The sequence below is a fragment of the Pygocentrus nattereri genome, chromosome 22, assembly GCF_015220715.1.
Source record: "Pygocentrus nattereri isolate fPygNat1 chromosome 22, fPygNat1.pri, whole genome shotgun sequence".
NCBI classification, from domain to species: domain Eukaryota; kingdom Metazoa; phylum Chordata; class Actinopteri; order Characiformes; family Serrasalmidae; genus Pygocentrus; species Pygocentrus nattereri.
Genome location: NC_051232.1, coordinates 3,385,655 through 3,409,689, shown reverse-complemented (window position 1 = coordinate 3,409,689; position 24,035 = coordinate 3,385,655). Strand labels below are relative to the sequence as shown.

General features: G+C 41.7%; 1 protein-coding gene across 1 annotated transcript in view; it reads left to right on the top strand.

Annotated features, from left to right (window-relative positions):
- Positions 1-23,350, top strand: part of pcdh7a (protocadherin 7a) — a 70,507-nt gene extending 47,157 nt beyond the window's left edge. Inside the window, exons 3-4 of the mRNA XM_017688042.2 lie at positions 10,606-10,804; positions 19,687-23,350. Of these exons, the coding sequence (XP_017543531.1) occupies positions 10,606-10,804; positions 19,687-20,207 (720 nt within the window). The 3' untranslated portion in view covers positions 20,208-23,350. The remainder of the gene's footprint in view (positions 1-10,605; positions 10,805-19,686) is intronic.
- The last annotated feature ends 685 nt before the right edge of the window (positions 23,351-24,035 follow it).

Sequence of the window (24,035 nt, the reverse complement as noted above, 5' to 3'; positions counted from 1 at the left end):
TAGGTAGAGAGAGAGAGAGAGAATGGTAGAGAGAGGTGCAGTGTGAGAGTAGGTAGAGAGAGAGAGAGAGAATGGTAGAGAGAGGTGCAGTGTGAGAGTAGGTAGAGAGAGAGAGAGAGAATGGTAGAGAGAGGTGCAGTGTGAGTAGAGAGAGAGAGTGATAGAGAGAGGTGCAGTGTGAGAGTAGGTAGAGAGAGAGAGAATGGTAGAGAGAGGTGCAGTGTGAGTAGAGAGAGAGTGATAGAGAGAGGTGCAGTGTGAGAGTAGGTAGAGAGAGAGAGAGAGAATGGTAGAGAGAGGTGCAGTGTGAGAGTAGAGAGAGAGAGAGAGAGAGAGAGAATGGTAGAGAGAGGTGCAGTGTGAGAGTAGAGAGAGAGAGAGAATGGTAGAGAGAGGTGCAGTGTGAGAGTAGGTAGAGAGAGAGAGAATGGTAGAGAGAGAGAGAGAGGGAGAGAGAGAGAATGGTAGAGAGAGGTGCAGTGTGAGAGTAGGTAGAGAGAGAGAGAAAGAGAGAGAGAGAGAGAGAATGGTAGAGAGAGGTGCAGTGTGAGAGTAGAGAGAGAGAGAGAATGGTAGAGAGAGGTGCAGTGTGAGAGTAGGTAGAGAGAGAGAGAATGGTAGAGAGAGAGAGAGAGGGAGAGAGAGAGAATGGTAGAGAGAGGTGCAGTGTGAGAGTAGGTAGAGAGAGAGAGAAAGAGAGAGAGAGAGAGAGAATGGTAGAGAGAGGTGCAGTGTGAGAGTAGAGAGAGAGAGTGATAGAGAGAGGTGCAGTGTGAGAGTAGGTAGAGAGAGAATGGTAGAGAGAGGTGCAGTGTGAGTAGAGAGAGAGAGAAAGCAGTTCAGAGAGGTGCAGTTTAAGTGAAGAAAGAGAGAGTGACAGAGAGAGGTGCAGTGCGAGTAGAGAGAGAGAATGGTAGAGGGAGGTGCAGTGTGAGTAGAGAGAGAGAGAGAGAGTGACAGAGAGAGGTGCAGTGAGAGTAGAGAGAGAGAATGGTAGAGGGAGGTGCAGTGTGAGGAGAGAGAGAGAGAGAGAGAGAGAGAGAGTGACAGAGAGAGGTGCAGTGTGAGTAGAGAGAGAGAATGGTAGAGGGAGGTGCAGTGTGAGGAGAGAGAGAGAGAGAGAGAGAGAGAGAGAGAGAGAGAGAGAATGGTAGAGGGGGGTGCAGTGTGAGTAGAGAGAGAGAGTGAGAGTGACAGAGAGAGGTGCAGTGAGAGTAGAGAGAGAGAATGGTAGAGGGAGGTGCAGTGTGAGTAGAGAGAGAGAGAGAGAGTGACAGAGAGAGGTGCAGTGAGAGTAGAGAGAGAGAATGGTAGAGGGGGGTGCAGTGTGAGTAGAGAGAGAGAGCAATTTAACTGAATAATATACCGAAGACTCGAGGCACACCATGGTGGGGCATGAGGTTTTTATGGTGTGTTGAGACATTGTCTAAAGAACTGAATCAAATTGTAGTGAAATTTGATATTTCATGATGCAGTGAATCATTTACCAAAGAACTGACTGGGCTCTGTTATAGCTGTGAGTGTGAGTGTGTGTGTGTGTGGGGGGGGGGGTGTAAGGCAAGCTGACGCTGCTGTAGAGAGAGATACACACTGACAGCAGTTCTGTTTAGCACTGATAGAAACAAACACAAAGAACCATAAACAATACAGCAAATACAATACACTATAGATCACATGCTGAGAGAGAGAGAGAGAGAGAGAGAGAGAGAGAGAGAGAGAGAGACAGAGAGAGGGAGAAAGACGGTATTCATGCAGGTAAAGTGAGTGTCTGTACTATATATGTATAACATGTGTTTTGTGTGTGTATACAGGAATCATTTATCACAAATAACCTGGACAATAGAATAGAATGGAATAGAATAGAACAGAACAGAACTGAGTAGAACATTAGATTAGAGTAGATTAGAAGAGAACAGATTAGAACAGAACAGTAGATTAGAATAGAGCAGAACTGAGTAAAACGTTAGATTAGAGTAGATTAGAACAGAACAGATTACAATACAACAGTAGATTAGAATAGAGCAGAACTGAGTAGAACATTAGATTAGAGTAGATTAGAAGAGAACAGAGTAGAATAGAACAGTAGATTAGAATGGAGCAGAACTGAGTAGAACATTAGATTAGAGTAGATTAGAAGAGAACAGATTAGAACAGAACAGTAGATTAGAATGGAGCAGAACTGAGTAGAACATTAGATTAGAGTAGATTAGAACAGAACAGATTACAATACAACAGTAGATTAGAATAGAGCAGAACTGAGTAGAACATTAGATTAGAGTAGATTAGAAGAGAACAGAGTAGAATAGAACAGTAGATTAGAATGGAGCAGAACTGAGTAGAACATTAGATTAGAGTAGATTAGAAGAGAACAGATTAGAACAGAACAGTAGATTAGAATAGAGCAGAACTGAGTAGAACGTTAGTTTAGAGTAGATTAGAAGAGACCAATTAGAACAGAAGAGTAGATTAGAAGAGAGCAGAACTGAGTAGAACATTAGATTAGAGTAGATTAGAAGAGAACAGATTAGAACAGAACAGTAGATTAGAATGGAGCAGAACTGAGTAGAACATTAGATTAGAGTAGATTAGAAGAGAACAGAGTAGAACAGAACAGTAGATTAGAAGAGAGCAGAACTGAGTAGAACATTAGATTAGAGTAGATTAGAAGAGAACAGATTAGAACAGAACAGTAGATTAGAAGAGAGCAGAACTGAGTAGACCGTTAGATTAGAGTAGATTAGAAGAGAACAGATTAGAACAGAACAGTAGATTAGAATGGAGCAGAACTGAGTAGAACATTAGATTAGAGTAGATTAGAACAGAACAGATTACAATACAACAGTAGATTAGAATAGAGCAGAACTGAGTAGAACATTAGATTAGAGTAGATTAGAAGAGAACAGAGTAGAATAGAACAGTAGATTAGAATAGAGTAGAACTGAGTAGAACGTTAGTTTAGAGTAGATTAGAAGAGAACAGATTAGAACAGAACAGTAGATTAGAAGAGAGCAGAACTGAGTAGACCGTTAGATTAGAGTAGATTAGAAGAGAACAGATTAGAACAGAACAGTAGATTAGAAGAGAGCAGAACTGAGTAGAACATTAGATTAGAGTAGATTAGAACAGAACAGATTACAATACAACAGTAGATTAGAATAGAGCAGAACTGAGTAGAACATTAGATTAGAGTAGATTAGAAGAGAACAGATTAGAACAGAACAGTAGATTAGAATAGAGCAGAACTGAGTAGAACATTAGATTAGAGTAGATTAGAACAGAACAGATTACAATACAACAGTAGATTAGAATAGAGCAGAACTGAGTAGAACATTAGATTAGAGTAGATTAGAAGAGAACAGATTAGAACAGAACAGTAGATTAGAAGAGAGCAGAACTGAGTAAAACATTAGATTAGAGTAGATTAGAAGAGAACAGATTAGAACAGAACAGTAGATTAGAAGAGAGCAGAACTGAGTAGAACATTAGATTAGAGTAGATTAGAACAGAACAGATTACAATACAACAGTAGATTAGAATAGAGCAGAACTGAGTAGAACATTAGATTAGAGTAGATTAGAAGAGAACAGATTAGAACAGAACAGTAGATTAGAATAGAGCAGAACTGAGTAGAACGTTAGTTTAGAGTAGATTAGAAGAGAACAGAGTAGAACAGAACAGTAGATTAGAATAGAGCAGAACTGAGTAGAACGTTAGATTAGAGTAGATTAGAAGAGAACAGATTAGAACAGAAGAGTAGATTAGAATAGAGCAGAACTGAGTAGAACATTAGATTACAGTAGATTAGAAGAGAACAGATTAGAACAGAACAGTAGATTAGAATAGAGCAGAACTGAGTAGAACGTTAGATTAGAGTAGATTAGAAGAGAACAGAGTAGAACAGAACAGTAGATTAGAATAGAGCAGAACTGAGTAGAACATTAGATTAGAGTAGATTAGAAGAGAACAGAGTAGAACAGAACAGTAGATTAGAAGAGAGCAGAACTGAGTAGAACGTTAGTTTAGAGTAGATTAGAAGAGAACAGAGTAGAACAGAACAGTAGATTAGAAGAGAGCAGAACTGAGTAGAACATTAGATTAGAGTAGATTAGAAGAGAACAGATTAGAACAGAACAGTAGATTAGAATAGAGCAGAACGTCAGATTAGAGTAGGTTAGAGGAGAAGTGAGGGATGGTGTGGAGGGGAGGTTGTTCAGTTTGCCGATGCTGATCTCAGATGTGAGGTTGGATCTGATTTGCATAATATATTCGTTATGAGCGCATTCAATTTGAATATGTGATGTGATAGAACACAGCAGAGAAACTCAGAGCTAATTAATCAGGCCTCGTTAATTTCCTTTGAACTGTCAGGTGAGGAGTGTTTTCCTTTCATTAGTTCAATGACGACACACACACACACTGACGCAGAGACAGGATTGTGTCTCAGATTAAAGAGGAAGCTTTTTGTCTTTGGTGTCAGATTAAAGGGACGTTTTTATGTTTGCTGTCAAGGTCCATTAATATTCAATCAGCTCTGCTTTTCTGCTGCTGCTGCTGCTGCACTGAGTGGACACTGTCTATATGAGTCCTAAACTCGGCTGATTCCTCTAAGCTTCTGCAAGATTAGGTGGTCAAGGCATAAACTTACAGTCAGAACTGTTCACAGTGGTGGTGATAGGAACCAGATGTCCACCTCTAAAAACTGAGCTGTTGTTTTACGATAGTTTTGAGACTTTGGCCTTAAAATCCATTCATGACAGACGGATACATGCAGGGAGTCGTGAGGCAAAATAGTCCCCAAAGAAAACTTAATATTTAGATTTTCTGCTATTTTACCATCATCAACATTCCATATAAAACACATGTAGGTTCACTGGTGGTCCTATGTAATAAATAAAATGTCTATATTTGTATTGTAGTCATGGTGACCCCTGGCTCCCACCACCACCACCAAAGTCTCTACACTCAACCATTTCAGACCAAACCACTCTGAATGACTCTGTTTACATTTTAAACACTAAATTATGTAGGAAATTGTGAAATTTTGGTAGAATTTCCCTTTAAAGAGGTTGGTGAAATATGGATCCCCCTCCGATCCCAGTCTCCAGAGAAGAATGAGAAAGTAAAAAGAAAATGACACAGAGAGAATGAGAGAGAGAGAGAGAGAGAGAGAGAAAGGACAATTAAAAGTGGGCGAGAAAAGAGGAAGAAAGCATGTGTGTGTGTGTGTGAGTGTGTGAGAGAGAGAGAGGGGGAGAGAGAGAGAGAGAGAGAGAGAGAGAGGGAGAGAGAGAGAGAGACAAGAAGAGAGAGAGAGACAGGGAGAGGGGAAAGAGAGGAGAAGGAATTATGGGTTATTAAAACAGTCTGATGGTGAACGACCAGAGAGAGTTATAAAGAGGTCAAGGGCACCACACACACACACACACACACACACACACACACACACACACACACACACACACACAGACATATTGTGTGTGTGTTGAGGGTGTGTATGAATGTGCATGGCGTTGGCGTTGAGTGTATATGAGTGTATGTTTTAATGTAGTTTAATAGTTCATAATTAATAGCTTTTGCAATAGTATTTCCTCCCAGTGCAACCAAACCCCTCCCAATACAACTGAAACCCCTCCCAGTGCAACCAAACCCCTCCCAATACAACTAAAACTCCTCCCAGTACAACTGAAACCCCTCCCAGTGCAACCAAACCCCTCCCAATACAACTGAAACCCCTCCCAGTACAACTAAAACTCCTCCCAACACAACTGAAACCCCTCCCAGTACAACTAAAACCCCTCCCAATACAACTGAAACCCCTCCCAGTACAACTAAAACTCCTCCCAATACAACTGAAACCCCTCCCAGTACAACTAAAACTCCTCCCAATACAACTGAAACCCCTCCCAGTACAACTAAAACACCTCCCAACACAACTGAAACCCCTCCCAGTACAACTAAAACCCCTCCCAATACAACTGAAACCCCTCCCAGTACAACTAAAACTCCTCCCAATACAACTGAAACCCCTCCCAGTACAACTAAAACTCCTCCCAATACAACTGAAACCCCTCCCAGTACAACTAAAACCCCTCCCAATACAACTGAAACCCCTCCCAGTACAACTAAAACTCCTCCCAATACAACTGAAACCCCTCCCAGTACAACTAAAACTCCTCCCAATACAACTGAAACCCCTCCCAGTACAACTAAAACCCCTCCCAATACAACTGAAACCCCTCCCAGTACAACTAAAACCCCTCCCAATACAACTGAAACCCCTCCCAGTACAACTAAAACTCCTCCCAATACAACTGAAACCCCTCCCAGAAAAAAACAAAACCCCTCCCAGTACAACTGAAATTGCATATTCAGGATTTGCAAAATCTGTCACACACAGTAATTGGTCCAACTGACCAAAGACACATTTGACTATCATGTGTAATGCATGTGTCTAAAGGATACAGTCCCCATACAGACACATGACATGACAAGTGTAAACGGGGTCTTAGTCGCTGCTCCTGTCACGTCAGGGGGCTGAATTCTCCTGCATGAGTTTTATTGCTCATTAGTGTACTTTGTGACTTTTATTTACAGCAGCTCACATCTATTACTCAATAAGTGATTAATTGAGCGTTCGCTGTGCTCTTGTTCTCTGCTGGGCTCCGTTTTTCCGAGTCGATAAGGCTGGAGGAACAGAGCAGCAGCAGCTGGAGCAGTCGGAATCTGGTGTTTTCCTGCCTCTATTGAAATCTGCAGTGAAATGATGGAAATCTGTCTATCCAGTGGTATTTTCTTCTCCTCCTTCTCTCTGTGCGGTTGACCCCTCGTGCTCTCCTGTCATTCGTCTCTGCTGTCAGCTGTCAGGTGGAGTGAGTGATTCTTTCATCAGTGTTCATTTTTCATGACGCTGAGTGTCGCTCCCGCAGAGCCGAGAGCGCTCCCGAGTGACAAAACAGACCACTTCCATTAATTACTCACTAACCGCACCTCTCTCTGCCGCTCTGTCTCTCTCTGCCACTCTTTCTCTCTCTACCGCTCTTTCTCTCTCTGCCGCTCTGTCTCTCTCTACCACTCTTTCTCTCTCTGCCGCTCTTTCACTCTACCTCTCCACCTCTCTCTACCTCTCCACCTCTCTCTGCCGCTCTGTCTCTCTCTGCCACTCTTTCTCTCTCTACCGCTCTTTCTCTCTCTGCCGCTCTGTCTCTCTCTACCACTCTTTCTCTCTCTGCCGCTCTTTCACTCTACCTCTCCACCTCTCTCTACCTCTCCACCTCTCTCTGCCGCTCTTTCTCTCTCTGCCGCTCTTTCTCTCTACCTCTCCACCTCTCTCTACCTCTCCACCTCTCCCTGCCACTCTTTCTCTCTCTGCCGCTCTTTCTCTCTACCTCTCCACCTCTCTCTACCTCTCCACCTCTCTCTACCGCTCTTTCTCTCTCTGCCACTCTGTCTCTCTCTACCACTCTTTCTCTCTCTACCGCTCTTTCTCTCTCTGCCGCTCTTTCTCTCTACCTCTCCACCTCTCTCTGCCGCTCTTTCTCTCTCTACCGCTCTTTCTCTCTCTACCGCTCTTTCTCTCTCTGCCGCTCTTTCTCTCTACCTCTCCACCTCTCTCTGCCGCTCTTTCTCTCTCTGCCGCTCTGTCTCTCTCTACCACTCTTTCTCTCTCTACCGCTCTTTCTCTCTCTGCCACTCTTTCTCTCTACCTCTCCACCTCTCTCTACCGCTCTTTCTCTCTCTACCGCTCTTTCTCTCTCTGCCGCTCTTTCTCTCTACCTCTCCACCTCTCTCTGCCGCTCTTTCTCTCTCTACCGCTCTTTCTCTCTACCTCTCCACCTCTCTCTGCCACTCTTTCTCTGTCTACCGCTCTTTCTCTCTACCTCTCCACCTCTCTCTGCCGCTCTTTCTCTCTCTACCGCTCTTTCTCTCTACCTCTCCACCTCTCTCTACCGCTCTTTCTCTCTCTACCCCTCTTTCTCTCTCTACCGCTCTTTCTCTCTCTGCCGCTCTTTCTCTCTACCTTTCCACCTCTCTCTGCCGCTCTTTCTCTCTCTGCCGCTCTTTCTCTCTACCTCTCCACCTCTCTCTGCCGCTCTTTCTCTCTCTACCGCTCTCTCTCTCTGCCACTCTTTCTCTCTCTGCCGCTCTTTCTCTCTACCTCTCCACCTCTCTCTACCTCTTTATCTCTCTCTCCCTCTCTATCTCTCTTCATCTCTCTCTACCTCTATCTTTCTCCACCTCTTTCTCTACTGCTCTCTTTCTACTGCTCTCTCTCTCTTTCTCTGCATATTTCCCCTCTCCCTTCTCTTCCTCTATCCCTCTCTCTGCTGCTCTCTCTCTACCGCTCTCTCTCTCTTTCTCTGCATATTTCCCATAAGGCCATTTTCTGGGGCTCGTATGACTCAGTGCTAGAGTAAAACCTGGAATATCTATGACCATCTTTAAGCTTTATCATCTTTACAGAAGGCTGCAATATGCAAATGAGCCCTCTAACCAATCACAGCTTCAGATTAGTTTGTCTGGGTGTTTCAATGCGGTTTCTGTACGACTGAGTCTGTTTTGAATAGAATAATGCAGGTTAATCATTGAACGTGTCCCATTAAGTGGCTCATCTGTCTGACTCTCAGGATCGGACTGAACCGACGCCGTCCTAAGAACAGCCACAGCAGTGTAGGGCAGAACTACTCTGACCAGTCAGAGCACCCCGGGCTCACTGGGAGGCGGGGCTTGAGGACACAGGAGCTCTAACAGAGCGTTTCAGATACAGGGCGAATAGAAGTGCACAGTATGAGACAAATAATGTGTTTTGGGAAAATTAAAGCATGAAAATCTGTTCTAGTAGAGAAAAATAAAAATATGAACATTGAAAATGAGCATCATAGATACCATTTAATAAAAATTATTATAATCCGAGTTCTGGTATTTCACTAGATGGAGTTCACTGTCTCACATTTGAAGCAGATGTCGGTTTGTCTCATGTAACAGTGTTTTGGGAGAGATCTTGGTGCTGCTTTGATGAACTGATTGATCAGGAAACGTACACTAATTTCAGATATTCCCAATATTCCATCAATAATGTCAGGCCGCGCCTCGTTTCAGAGCATGTGAGCAAAGAGATGTTCAGTGTGTTAAAAAACCTAGTTTGGGGTCTATTTGGAGATGGCGTCTGTTTGGAATTCACATCGTCGGGACTTTTCCTGTCATTTAGTTGCTGTGGAGGCGTAAACATCATTGATTCTTCACACTTCAGTCATCAGTGCCGCTCGTCAATGTCATTTACACCTCCTCATGTTCTCTTATAGACTAAGCTCTTTAATGGACCTTTCTCATATTCCTGCCTGAGTACATGAAATCCTGTAATCTCAGATTATATTCCCACCACTGTGATAACATCTGTGTTATAACTGGTATTCAAGATCTCAAGTTCTTAGAGGAGAGAGGCACCATAGAAATTAAGCTCATTATAACTATTATTAATAGCAGTGGTGTTATTGCTTCTGTGAATCTTCACTGTAATTCTGAAAATTAATGACATAACCAGTGAAAACTATAAAAAAAATCCTGAATGATATGCCAGATAATCCTGAAATACATTTGCAATATATATATATAGCTGTAATTCTGATAGATATTCCAGATTATTTGGATAGATTTTCATCAAAATTCTGAAAGATGTTCAAATTTATTCTAAAAGTTCGTTCTGAAAGTTATTAAAATGATTTTTGAAGACAATGAAGATCATTTTGAAATATATCCACAGCACCTCTAAAAATATTAATGAAAATTCTGAATGATGTTAAAATTCAATATGGTTCTGAAATATATTAGCAGTCATTTTGAAAGATTTTCCTGCTGATTTTGAAAGATGTTAAAATCTAAAATCTATGAAGGTTCATTTTAAAATGCTTTAAAGTTCATTCTGCTAGATATTACAGTTGATTCTTAAATGTGTTCAAATGAATTCTAAGATGGATTAAAATTAATTCTGGAAGATATAGTTCATTTTTAAATATATTAAAATTACTTCTGAAAACAAAATTAATTCTGAAAGACATTATAGTTATATTTAAATATATTCAAATTAATTCTGAAAACATTCAAATTAATTCTGGAAGATATTAATGTAAATCCTGAAAGATATTATAGTTAATTCTGAAAGATATTACCATTGAATCTCAAAGATAGTGAATTCTTAAATATATGTAAATTAATTCTAAAAATTACTCATGTAATTTTGAGGATATTTTTTTTAAATGTAAAGTATATTAACAGATATTCTGAAATTAGTTCCAGAAAATTCTGAAATACAGAACGATATTGCAACAGATATTCTGAAAGATGTTCACAAAAACTCAGAAAAATAGTCACAATAATTTAGACAGATATTTACAAAAATTCTGAAAGATATTCAAAATAATCCTCAAGCATGTTCAGAGTCATTCTGAAATGAGTGCATAATAAAGTTCTCGCATGCTGGAGTGGTAGCAAGTTGTCCTATAGCGCCCCCACAGGTTCAGAAATGGCCCTGCAGGTTGTATTTTGCTGTTGCACATTTAGACTCCTTTACTGAGTTGTGGTTTCTCCATGTGTCTTCATGTGTGTCTGCAGCCTTTGCGGAGGGTGACGTTCTCCGTGGCGACACAGCCGCAGGACCCTGGCTGCTATGACAGTGGGGTGGAGGACTCGGAGACCCCAAGCAGTAAGAGCTCATCTGGGCCCAGGATCGGAGTTCTGCCGCTGCCGGAGGACGGATACGAGAGAACAACACCAGAGGGCAGCGTGGGGGAGGAGGAACATGTGGAGAATGGTGAGGATATTTACACACATTCTGGCATGAGAACATCGACGGACACAAGTCCTCCAAAGTGGTAACTTTATAGAAGGAAAGAGAAAATTTTATTTTTAGCCATAAAATTTTAATCAGCTGCGGTCAAACTTAACCGTGGGCAGTCAGGGTGTGAGATGCTGGTGTACGCTCATATTTTTGCTACTGCTCCTGTCCTCCTGCTTCCATCCCTCCGACTGCTCCTCTTCTACCCAACAGGAATGCAGAGGGTTTGAGGAGAGAAAAGGAGCAGGAGGAATGGAGGGAACAAGCTGAAATTTGGGGAAATGGAACAGCTGATTCCTTTCAGCATCATTAAATTTGATGTCGACTGTTGACTAAATGAGCCAATCACAACATTCGCTTTAAAAGCTGCTACTCAGAGCTGCCTATTCACGTTTGTGTGGTTTTCTACTTCATATTTTTTATTATATTTTACACCAAGTACAAAATACAAAACATGTAACTATATAAACCCAAATAAAGCACAATATAGCTGGACTGTTCCATGTTTGTCCATCCTCTCTAGGCATCTCTGCAGCGATCTCTGAAGTATTTTAAGCATCTTTTTCTTCTCATCCAGTTTTCAGACAGCCAGTAAGATGCCGTCACAAATTGGTTTCTAGATCACGGAGGAGACAAGGAGGATTGGAGGGAAAAAGCAGTAGCTCTTAGTGTTTCTCATCCCGGGAACAGATCTCATAGGACGGTTTGGATCCCACTAGCTTAACAGAACATGTCTCCATGCTTCTGACTGTCTCTGACACTGGACATGAATGAACCTGTCCATCAGTCATGGATTTCCAATAAAGTTTAAATCAATCATCTTCTCAAGTGGGCTACTCTCGACAACTTAAAAAGCTCAGCATAGTTCATCCCTGTCACACAACAGATAAATAGATAAAGTTTATTGTCATTGCTCAGTAGAAGTAGAAGGTAGCATCTACCAGAAGTGCAAATAATAGCAATAGTGCAAAACGGTCAGTGCAAATGTGCAGTAACAGGCATAAATGTTGTGTCTATAACATATATAACATATATATACACCAAAACCTCAAATAACATTTTTCACTCTTTAGCATGTTTTTCCACATTTTCAAATTCCATCGCCCTCTGCATTGTGTTGAACCTTCATGGTGAAGTGACCAATAGAAATGGTCAAAAACAACCTTTAAAAAATGTGGTTTTACTAATGTTTTCTAGGTCACTGTACCAGTACCAGCAAAGCATTCACTCCCGGTTTTCTATACATGATTTCCAAGTGTCAAATCATCCAGCATTATGGTGATGCAGAAAGAAATGACATTGGATTAGAAATATTAGCACTTTAGAAAGCTTAAAAACTCAGGACTCGATTCCTGCAGATCATTTTATGATGCGTTATTCACAGCAATAACGATCATTTAATTTGAAACATCATTTAATTTGAAATTTGAAAATTTGAACTTGAGTTCAAAGCCTCGCTGCTCTCCGCAGACACATCATCATCTGGGTTTGATAACATGGCAAGAGTCAGAGATGAGTTTAGCGATCTATGAGTCGGGCAGGAATAAACTCCTCCATTCTACACACACACACACACACACACACACACACACACACATATTTTCTATTTTCCCGAGACTATCCCAGCGGTCATTGGGCGGAAGGCAGGAGAGGTTCCACCACTCTAGCCACATACACTTATTCGGAGACTGTTACCTTTGAAATGAGACCACGATCATGACAGTAGCCCAAAGTATGTAGAAACAGCGCTCATTTAACTCTGGGTGTGCTGTTTCAGGCTAAATTTGGGAGACTATTAAAAGGATCATTTCTTTTACAAGTTAAGCTTCTTCTTTCAACTGTACAGTTACAGTTTCTACCGACAGCGATAATGTGTTGACTGGCTATCAACCAGCAAAGATATTTATTATCCAGCTGTAACTGCAGTTCAGTGCTGTCTTTAAACTCATCAGGAACATCAGCAGCGTCAGGGACGTCTAGCCAGTGTTTCTTTTACTTTTATCTTTGTATTCTTTACATTTTGGATCATACAGAATGAGGAACCCAGACTTTTCATCTATGTCGTCTAGACAAAACTATGTGGGCATGTCTTGGTTGTGCAATGCAAAGTTGCTCCTGCCTAATTGGTCAGCGCAGCACTAGTGTCATTTGCATAAAGTTGAAGCCAGCTTGTTTTTATCTCATTCAAAAATTCAAGACACACTTTTTCATCATTCCCTGTTGAAAAAGAATGGGACAAAGTTTCTGATGGTGCATTTGTGGGCAGTGAACGGATATGCTGTTTTAGCTCTTGGATGCCCCCTCTGGTGCAGGACCACCCCTGTGGAAATGTCACTCCAGTATCTTCAACCCATTGTGCATGAACACGTCACCACAGCGCTGGAAATTTCAATGAAAAAGGCCATCATAATGTCAGCGTTGCATTCCATGAAGTGGTCATTTTGACGAATAGCAGTATACTGGCGTGGATGCTTAGAGGATGTGTCAATGTAAACTGACCAGAGGTGTTCAGACTTTGGCAATGGCAGCTTCAAATGACATAAATGAAAATGAAGATATTCTCGGCAGAGGAACCATGTAAACATCACACTTTTCTGCACGTTTAACATTAACAAGATTCAGAATGTGCCATCACGTTTGCCCAGGCCACGTTTTATGTTTCATTTTGTTCCCAGTGTGTGAAATTCAGAAAATAAGGAGTAACTGCAACAACAACACCTTGGAACTTGACACAGGACCGTATATTTATTTGTGCTATTGTAAAAAAGTTCTCACCAAAGGCTCGCTTTTCTTTCTGGTGAAACGTAAGGCTTTTCTCCTTTGTGCTGAGGTTGAAGGTGATGGTAATGTTTCCAGACGCTGCTTCTTTCATTTGTTTGCTACTCTGTAGCTTCACTGAAACTCCAGCTTTGTTCACTTCCACTGGAGAAAAAAAACAACCTTGTGCTGAACAAACAGGGCAAAGAAAACGTGGTGGTGCTGTGTGAGTGAGTGCAGGAAATCTAGTATACTGCGTGGTACAAAAGTCAGTGACCACTTATTTCATGTCTAGTCAAGTACAAGGACAGTGAAGTGCGAGTTCTTAATTTTTCAGGAGACATTCGTGACAAAATTAGATAGAAGATAATGCACTTGTATAAGCAAGGAGAAATTGATACCCCTAACAACCACCTGGAAGACCTGGTAGACACTAAAACTGCCCCCATCAGATAAACAGCACTTAAAGCTTTCATTGTTGAGGGAGAGGAGAAAATCAAGCTGCTTCAGATCTGAAAACATCCACAGGTGTTTCTGTCCATCTTTCCACTGTGAGAAGACCACTCAGTCTCGCGGGTCTGAAAGGACGTGTAGCTGTCAAGAGGAACTTCACTGAGAAAAGGAGACAGACAAGAACATCGAAACTGAACATCTGAGATGTGGAGGAAGGTTTTATGGATCTAAATTTGAGATCTGTGGAAGTAACAGAAGGCAGTATTGACGCTGCTGAAGCCATTAAAGACATTTCAAACCATCAATGAAGCGCAGTGGAGGATCAATGGACGTTTAGAGGTGAAGAACAACATCTGGAGCTGGTCATCTGTTTTTGTACAAATATTAATCCATCATGCAGCACCTTCTGGAAAACATCTGACTGGGACGAAATTCAGTCTACATTAAGGTAACGAGTAAGGCACACTGCTGAGATGACTGAGACATTCTTATGAAACAAAGAAGCTGCTGGTTTTCTCAGGACAATGGACTGACCACCCCAGAGTCCAGACCTCAGCATCACTGAATGTCTTTGATTACTTCATAAAATGATCAACCGACTTCTAAGACTGAACTTTGGAGGTGTGTCTGCAGATACTCGTGAGTCTCCTGAAAAGAATGGAAGCTGTAAATGAAGGTGACTCACTGAACACTCAGACATCTGATACTAGATTTATTTGTTGAGGCTTCTGTTAAATGGGTTTTTCCCGACACTTAAAAATGAATAATTTATACTTAATGGCTTCTTTAAAATTGCACAAGAACAGATTTTGTCTAAATAAAGATTTGACAGCTTTCTGTTCCAAACTATTATTAGAAGCTGATATTGAAAATGAAAATATGACGCTGTCCTCTGCTGCGGGTCTCTGTGTCCCGACTGAACAGAAAAGGAGTTTTATACCCAGATTTAGCAAAGCCAATCAAGGTCTTGTAAAACCCTTTAAATCTGATTGGTTCCACCATGTTGACAAACACACAAACAATACAGCAAACAGGATTAGACCCCAACCAGCAGAGAGAAAACAAGCACAGTGATGAGCTGTTTCTGCTCAGAATACACAAAGAAGACAGCTTTAGCTGAATCCCAACTGTCCTTCGTAGTCTCCCATCCACTACATAGGGTGTGTGGCCATATAAGCTTTGGGTCAGTCCTAAATGTTTGTCTTTTTACAGTATCTAGTACAATATATAGTATGTAAGGGCCTCTGGGCTATAGTGAATTTCTAAATATCCCTGTATTTATCATATCCAGTCCATTACACAGGGTGTAAGGGCCTATAGGCTTTAACTGAACCCTCAATATCCCTGTATTTGCAGTATCTAGTCCACTACATAGGGTGTAAGGGCCTATAGGCTTTAACTGAATCCTAAACATCCCTCTATTTGCAGTATCTAGTCCACTACATAGGGTGTAAGGGCCTATAGGCTTTAACTGAATCCTAAACATCCCTCTATTTGCAGTATCTAGTCCACTACATAGGGTGTAAGGGCCTATAGGCTTTAACTGAATCCTAAACATCCCTCTATTTGCAGTATCTAGTCCACTACATAGGGTGTAAGGGCCTATAGGCTTTAACTGAATCCTAAACATCCCTCTATTTGCAGTATCTAGTCCACTACATAGGGTGTAAGGGCCTATAGGCTTTAACTGAATCCTAAACATCCCTCTATTTGCAGTATCTAGTCCACTACATAGGGTGTAAGGGCCTATAGGCTTTAACTGAATCCTAAACATCCCTCTATTTGCAGTATCTAGTCCACTACATAGGGTGTAAGAGCCTATAGGCTTTAACTGAATCCTAAACATCCCTCTATTTGCAGTATCTAGTCCACTACATAGGGTGTAAGGGCCTATAGGCTTTAACTGAATCCTAAACATCCCTCTATTTGCAGTATCTAGTCCACTACATAGGGTGTAAGGGCCTATAGGCTTTAACTGAATCCTAAACATCCCTCTATTTGCAGTATCTAGTCCACTACATAGGGTGTAAGGGCCTATAGGCTTTAACTGAATCCTAAACATCCCTCTATTTGCAGTATCTAGTCCACTACATAGGGTGTAAGGGCCTATAGGCTTTAACTGAATCCTAAACATCCCTCTATTTGCAGTATCTAGTCCACTACATAGGGTGTAAGGGCCTATAGGCTTTAACTGAATCCTAAACATCCCTCTATTTGCAGTATCTAGTCCACTACATAGGGTGTAAGGGCCTATAGGCTTTAACTGAATCCTAAACATCCCTCTATTTGCAGTATCTAGTCCACTACATAGGGTGTAAGGGCCTATAGGCTTTAACTGAATCCTAAATATCCCTGTATTTGCAGTATCTAGTCCACTACATAGGGTGTAAGGGCCTATAGGCTTCAGCTGAGTCCCTCTGCTTACAGCACTGAGTTCACTGCATAGCGAAGTATCTAGTGTATAAAAATGGTATCTTGTCAAGTAAAATGACCTTAAATCGATATATAATTAATGACAATATATAATTATAAATATATAATTTCATGTTTTGCTATTGATCTTTAAAAAGATGCTTCTTTAAGGCTTTTTTAGTAAAAACAATGCTTCTGTTTAGAACCATCAGTTCTACATATAACCACTTGCATGCCAGTATATCTAATATTTTGTGTTTTGTGATAGCACACTCTTTAAAAAGATGGTTCTTCAAGGGTTCTTCAGTAAAGGCGACAGTCCTACCTAGAACCATGAGTATTGTACACTTAAATGGTTCTTTCCATGGTGAAATGGCTCTTCACGTAGATGGAGAATGTGTTGTATACGGTTCTATATAAAATCTACGATGTCAAGCTTGTTACATTAGCAGAACCCTTTTTGGTGCTACATAGAACCATATGGAGCACATTCTCCATCAGTTTGAAGAACCATTTCACCATGCAGGCAACACGTCAAGCAATCAAGTGGTTCTATAGAGAAACTACGGTTCTTTCTTTTCCTAAGAAACACATGAAGAGCCATCAATTATAAGAGGTTATAAAAGAGGTTCTTATAAAATTTTTAAAATTTGATTTCTAGTTTCTATTTTTTCTTGTTTTAATTGACTTCGTTGAGTAAAATGATTTCACTCTATCAGCAGATACTTTGGCTTATTTCAAGCATATTTTCTACAACAAGCAAAATGCCAAAAATGAACCACTATAAGATCATTTTAACACAATTTTAACATAAGGAAAATAAGATACATTGACTAGATTTGAGATCATTTCATTGTAGTTTCCAAAAGCTCACTGACACATTCATCTCATACACACAGATCTGGTCTAGTCTGCTAAAGTTCTATTGTTTCATTTCCAGTCTTAGTCTTGTTAAAATGTCAGTGTTTGTTTGAAGTGTATATGAAACAAACTGCAGACGCCTAACACGTCTTGGCTGATTGACTGTATTTGGGGTAGGCTGCCGGGGCAGGTGGGGGATGGGGGCGGGGGTGGGGGATGGGGGGTGTATATTCTATGTTTTTTTTTTCAGTCCAGGCTCAGTGATTTGTAAGGCAGTGAAAGTGTTTTGCTGCCGGATCGTTTATGTGTCGCCGGAATAAAAGTGCAGTTATTTATAGCCGCACTCAGCATCCACGTCATCCACTCGGAGCGCCGGTCCCACGGGGGGAAATCTAAACAGGACCTTCCCCTGGAGCGCGGCCAGGAATGCCACCGCCGTTCACTGCGCTAGTTTACAAAAAATCTAAACAAGCAAAATATTTCAGCACGTCTCGGTTCCGCTTTCACTTCTAGGGAGTTTCATTGTGAAAATGCTGTTCATCCCTTTAACAGTAAGTAGTCCGGGATTAGTCTTGCCTGTCCAGCAAGTTGACACATTAATCTTTAGCAAGGGTTCTTAACCTGGGGGTTGGCAAGGAGTCCCAGGGGGGTCACAAGAGTGGCCCTATGGGACATATACCTTATCAAGCACAGAGAAAATCATTTCAATGAGTGCATATACATGTCTTGGTTTAAAGAGGGTCTTGATTGAAGGAGAGAGGGTATTGGTTGAGTGAAGGTCTTGGTTGAAGGAGGGTCTTGATTGATGAAAGGTCTTGGTTTAAAGAGGGTCTTGATTGATGAAAGGTCTTGGTTTAAAGAGGGTCTTGATTGATGAAAGGTCTTGGTTTAAAGAGGGTCTTGATTGAAAGATGGTCTTGGTTGATGGAAGGTATTGATGGAGGAAGGGCGTTGATTGATGGAGGGAGGGTCTTGATTGATGGAGGGAGGGTCTTGGTTGATGGAAGGTCTTGGTTGAAAGAGGGTCTTGATTGATGAAAGGTCTTGGTTTAAAGAGGGTCTTGATTGAGGGAGGGTCTTGGTTGATGGAAGGTATTGATGGAGGGAGGGTCTTGATTAATGGAGGGAGACTCTTGGTCGATAGAAGGTCTTGATTGATGGAAGGTCTTGGTTGAAAGAGAGTCTTGACTGATGGAGGGTCTTGGTTGATAGAAAGTATTGATGGATGGAGGTTCTGTATTGATGGTGGGAGGGTCTTTGTTGATGGAAGGTCTTGGTTGAAGGAGGGTCTTGATTGATGGACGGAGGATCTTGATTGAGAGAGGGTCTTGACTGATGGAGGGAGGGTCGTTGTTTATGGAAGGTCTTGGTTGAAGGAGGGTTTTGATTGAGGGAGCTTCTTGACTGACCATTGCACCAGGTGAAAGATTTTTGGTTTGTGGTGAGATGCCAGCTAAGGAATGCAGGCCAATTAAGCGAATAGACTCACTACTCGATTATTTGTGTTTTCTTTAATGAGTACACCGGTGTGTGTTTAGAGAGTGTGTTGGAGGGCTGGGGGTGGTGGCTGGAGGACAGAGGGGGGTGGGTATGGCAAAGATGGGATAACAGAAATGTTCTGACCCCAAAAAAGGGGTCAAATAAGTCAAGAATTCTTGGGTTATAGGACTCAACTTCTCAGAAACACAGTCTGTCTTCACTGGAATAAGCTAAAATGAGAAAAATTCATTTTCATTACCTTTCTATAAAAACATTTAATAACAGATGAAATTAAGTGTTGCTGTATGACAGTGACCAGTAACAATCTGTTGTGTGCTGTTTTACAAATGCAGTGCACATAACATATTAGTCCACTAGATGGAGACAAAGCCACATTTTTGAGCCAAACACTATTTTTCTTTTGCTCTTACTACCTCTCTTATTTTCTCTTACTCTATTTGCCCTTCCCATTTCTTGTCTATCACTCTCCATATCCCTTTTTTCTTCTTTCTAAATAATAAAACCATTATAAATATTAATACATTTTTTTATAGATTTATAGATGTTATTGCTATGGTATCCCATGTGGCGGTTAAGGTGTAGCTATGCTGTTTCTGTGGCATCCCTGGTTACTAAGGTGTTGCTAGACCATTGCCACAGTATCCCAGGTGGTTGATAAGGTGATGATGTTGCCATGTTATTATAAGTGGTTGTTAAGACGTTGTTAGGTTATTGCTATAGTTTTCCGTGTGGTTGTTAAGTTGTAGCAATGCTGTTTCTATGGCATCCCTGGTGATTTCCAAAGTGTTGCAAGGCTATTGCTCTGGTAAACCTGGGGGTTGCTAAAATAAAATAAACTCTCTCTCTCTCTCTCTCTCTCTCTCTCTCTCTCTCAGACCCACGGCACCTCCCTGACGTGGCCCTAACTGGTAAATGTACACGTGACTGCGATGAGTTCGGCCACTCGGACGCCTGCTGGATGCCCGTCCGTCCATCACCACGGAAACGGCAGCCCGGCGACCCCTCAGCAGGTGACGATAATAACAACCACGAGGACGACAGTGAGCGCGAGGAGATCGAGGAGGAGGAAGAGGAGGGTGGCGAGGAGGACGAAGGCTCGGACCAGGGCAGCGGCGGAGGTGGGGCCGAGGACGCCCGCGGCTCGCTTTCCAACGTTGACCAGCGCAACCGCAACATGGGCGACCACAACCGCAACCTGCTGAACCGCAAGATGACCTCGGCCTCCTACGACACCTTCAGCAGCGCCGGCTTCGGCCATCACCACCACCATCACCGCGGCAATGAGCAGGAAGACCTGCACCAGCGGTCCGAGGTCATCCCGCTGACCCGCACGGGAGGCGGAGACTACAAGACCACGTCGTGCCTCACGCTGTCACGCAGGGAGGTGTACCTGTGATCCAGCCTTGTACCTTCGATCTCCTGGGTGACTTTCTTCTGAACCCTCCACCCTTGATCACCTTCAGGTGACCTTTGGCCTCTGGCCGGACACTCACCTGGAGCTGACGAAGTCCAGTGAATTTCAGGACCGCCCTAAAGAGGTGGTCACCAACCCTGGACATGGACTTCTGCAGGTTTCACCTCCCAAGCCAAACACCTGAATGTCTATAGATGATTACTATGCTAATTTACTAGTAATTATGCAGATCTAATTACAATAAACAAACATTCTACTGATAGCTAGTTTGTAATAACAACTGTACAAATGTAATGATAGCATAATTGTGCTAGGAGGTGAACCTGTGACCTGCAAAAATGATGAAAGCATCTTAATATTTCTCAGTATAAGACTGATAGCACAGTCGTAAGATAAAACAAAAGCTATTTCCAGATATTTTTACTTATGTAATTTTATTAAGTGACATTTTACTTCACTAGCAGATCATTTTAGCTTGTTTCAAGAAGAAAAAAGAAAGTAAACATAGTACCTTCACTCAAAAGAAGTAAAATATCTAGAAGTAGCTTAAATAATCTCATAATTTTATACGGAGAAATATTACATATACAGCCTACATTTAAGGTGCTTTCACTTCATTTTTGCAATGTAGAGCCACTTTACGAGAAATTTCATCCTCAATTTCCAGTCCTCATTCAACTAATCACGAACTTCTAAGGACAATAATTAGCTGGATTACAAGTAGGTGTATTAGCATTAGAGCTAGTAGATCTCCAAGAGCAGAGTTGGTGACCACCAACACCAAAGCACACACCTGTTCAGAACAGCCGTGCTTACCTTTTTTTGCCAAACGAGACAAAAACAAACAAACGAACAATCATCCGCTCATTTCTCCGGATGCAAAAACAAAAGGATTTCGGCACTTCGGAGAACCATGGAGGAGTCGTGAACTCGGACATACGTGCATGTTTGACCTCCTGAAGAGAGGGGGTGCTGTGAGGAGAAGGAGAGGCGAGTTAACGTTCTTCACGTGTAAAGGAATAGAGTCTAGCCAATCAGAAGGCTGTACAGATGTGACATCGTCTACACGCAACCAATCGTTTCAGCCCGAAACGAACTTGCTAACTGTTTAGCGGCTAACCAATCATCAATTACGCATTTGAATATACATCTAGTTCGTAGATCAATAGCGTCAGAAGACGATAAAAAAGATGAGAAAAGTGGAATATGCTGTTTTTTCTTTCTTTCTTGGGAATGTGAACGGAGCGAGCCTGCGCTGACGCGTCTCCAGGGACAGAAGAATCATCCTGACTGTTACGGTTTCACCACCAACGCGAAAGTGAAGCCGCGCAGCGACTGTTTAGCCAAAAGGGAGCGACAAGACGCTCTCGCAGTTTCTTCATCGGCCACGTTTCCTTCTTTCATGCGTCGCGTGAGCGCACACTCGCACGCAAACAAACTCGCATTCTTCTGCTGCATATTAGCCTTTGTAAAAGAAATTAGCTGTAGCATCTTTGCCTGCTTAACCTTCAGCCGGCGCATACGACGCTGAAGCGTAACTGAATAACTAATCATCTGTTTAAGTGCATCATATTTCAGGGCATTAAACGACGCTCAAGCTACTTCTATGCTATCCAGTAAACGAGAAATGTATCATCTTTTTTATGTAGGAACCATAGGTGAACCAAATTTCTGTAAAGACCACACTGCATGACTTAAGCTAATGCTAATTCTTTTGATAAAAATAGAAAATTGCTTTTTTTTCTCTCTCTGGGGATGTAATCTCTTTAAAAAGTGTGTGTGTGTGTGTGTGTGTGTGTGTGTGTGTGTGTGTGTGTGTGTGTGTGTGTGTGTGTGTGTGTTAAAGCCCATTCCAAATGGGAACAGGAGGAAAAAAATCTCCTGTGTTTTATTGTTTTACTACTCTGGCAGCAGTGTGTCAAAATGGTGACTTCGTATCTTGACCAAATCACTCCTTTTATTTTACTATCTCTTAAAATGTGCTCAAAATATGGAATCAGCATTTCGAATAAGCACCTTTTCTCCAAATATTAACTTGGTGTTTTAAAATAATAACTTATTTACACAAAATATTAACTTAGCATCTCTAAAAAGTAACTTTTACTCTATAGACTGACTTTTTATTTAAAAGTAATTACTTATTTCTCAGAATATTGACATAGATAATAATAAATAATAGTATCTCCAGTATCTCAAAAATATGTAAGAGATATTAAAAAAAAAGTCTGTCATTGAGACACTGAGCCAACATCTTGAGAAAATAAGTCACTGTTTTGAGACACTAAGTCAGTTTTGAGGTACTTCTGAAGGCAACAAAGGAAAGAAAGAAAAACAGGGGATTCTGTTCTCCTCTATCTGGTGGGAATGAGCTTGTGTGTGTGTGTGTGTGTGTGGAGGCAGGGAGTGTGGAAATGTCTAAAGTTAAGCTCAAACTTTTCCAAAAAGAGAGAATTCCACTGAAGCGATGCAGGTTTCGATATGATTAGCCTACTTCACGAGCCTTTCTCTCACACTCATGCTGTAAACCTGTATTGTTATCCGTGTTCTGCTGTTCAAGGTTGATTATTGCATGATGCTAATGTCTCCCATGGATCCTGGAATCCTGCTGCATTCAACTGAGTTCAGAAGTGGGAAGTCTGAGCTCGGAATGGCATCGTTTTTGAGGTGCAAAGGAAGCTAACCGGCTAATGTTAGTGATATGAGATTGAGATACAAGAAGTGAGAGCGGCAACGTTACAGTGAGCTGACACCTTCCCAGCTTTCCGGGTAGGAATTCCCAGATGGGTGGGGGTGGAGGTGGGTTTCTTTGGCTTTTCCTAGTCTGAGGTCAAGAGTTCTGATTGGGGAGCTCCAGTTGAACGCAGCATTAGGTGAGGCTGAATGTTTCATTGTCAAGGCTCACTGGTGTTGTCACTGTTCTGTTGCATTGTGGGAAATGTAGTTTAAGCACCTTCATAAAATTGTTCTACTCGCATCTCACCAACACTCAGGAATCCTGAGATGCAGCAACGATCACAGTGTTTCTCTCTCTCTCTCTCTCTCTCTCGCTCTCTCGCTCTCTCTCTCTCTCTCTCTCTCTCTCTCTCTCTCTCTCTCTCTCGCTCTCTCTCTCTCTCTCTCTCGCTCTCTCTGTTACTTTTTCACTTTTCTCAGTGTCTGACTCTTTTTCTCTTTCTCTCCTTCCTGTTTCTCTTCTCTTTCTCTTTCTTCACTCTTTCTCATTTCTCTTTTTCTCACTTCTTTTCTTTCTATAATTCTTTCTCTTTTCCATCTCAATCTTTTTCTCTTTCTGATTCACTCACTTTCATTCTATATGTTTTCTTTCTCTCCCTTTTATCTCTCACCTTCTTCCTCTTCTCTCCCATCTCTCCCTCTCTTTCTCTCTTCCAGTGTGTCTCTTTTTGTCTTTCTCCTTTCGTTCTTTTTTTTTTTTTCAATTTCTCTTTCTCGGCTTCTTTTTTCTCTTTCAGATTCTCTCATGTTCATGCTTTCTCAGCATGCTCTTTCTTTTTCCTCTTCCCCTCTTTCTCGCTCTCTGTTTTATCCCCTTTCCTCTCTCTCTTTCTCTCCCTCTCTATCTTCTGTCTCTGTGCTTGTAAAGCCACAGTAGGGAGAGGGGGTCTTTCGTTTTTCCCCCTCTTTATCTCTCTTTCCCCACCAGATTCATCCTCATGTCTCCTGTGGGCGTCTGAACTGTGTTATTGTGTTTGACGCTGGTGTTAATTCATCTCTTCTGTCTGAACACGGAGCTGCCTTTGGTCCTGAACGAGGGCCGGTGGACTCCAGTCCATCTATGCCAAAATCACACCA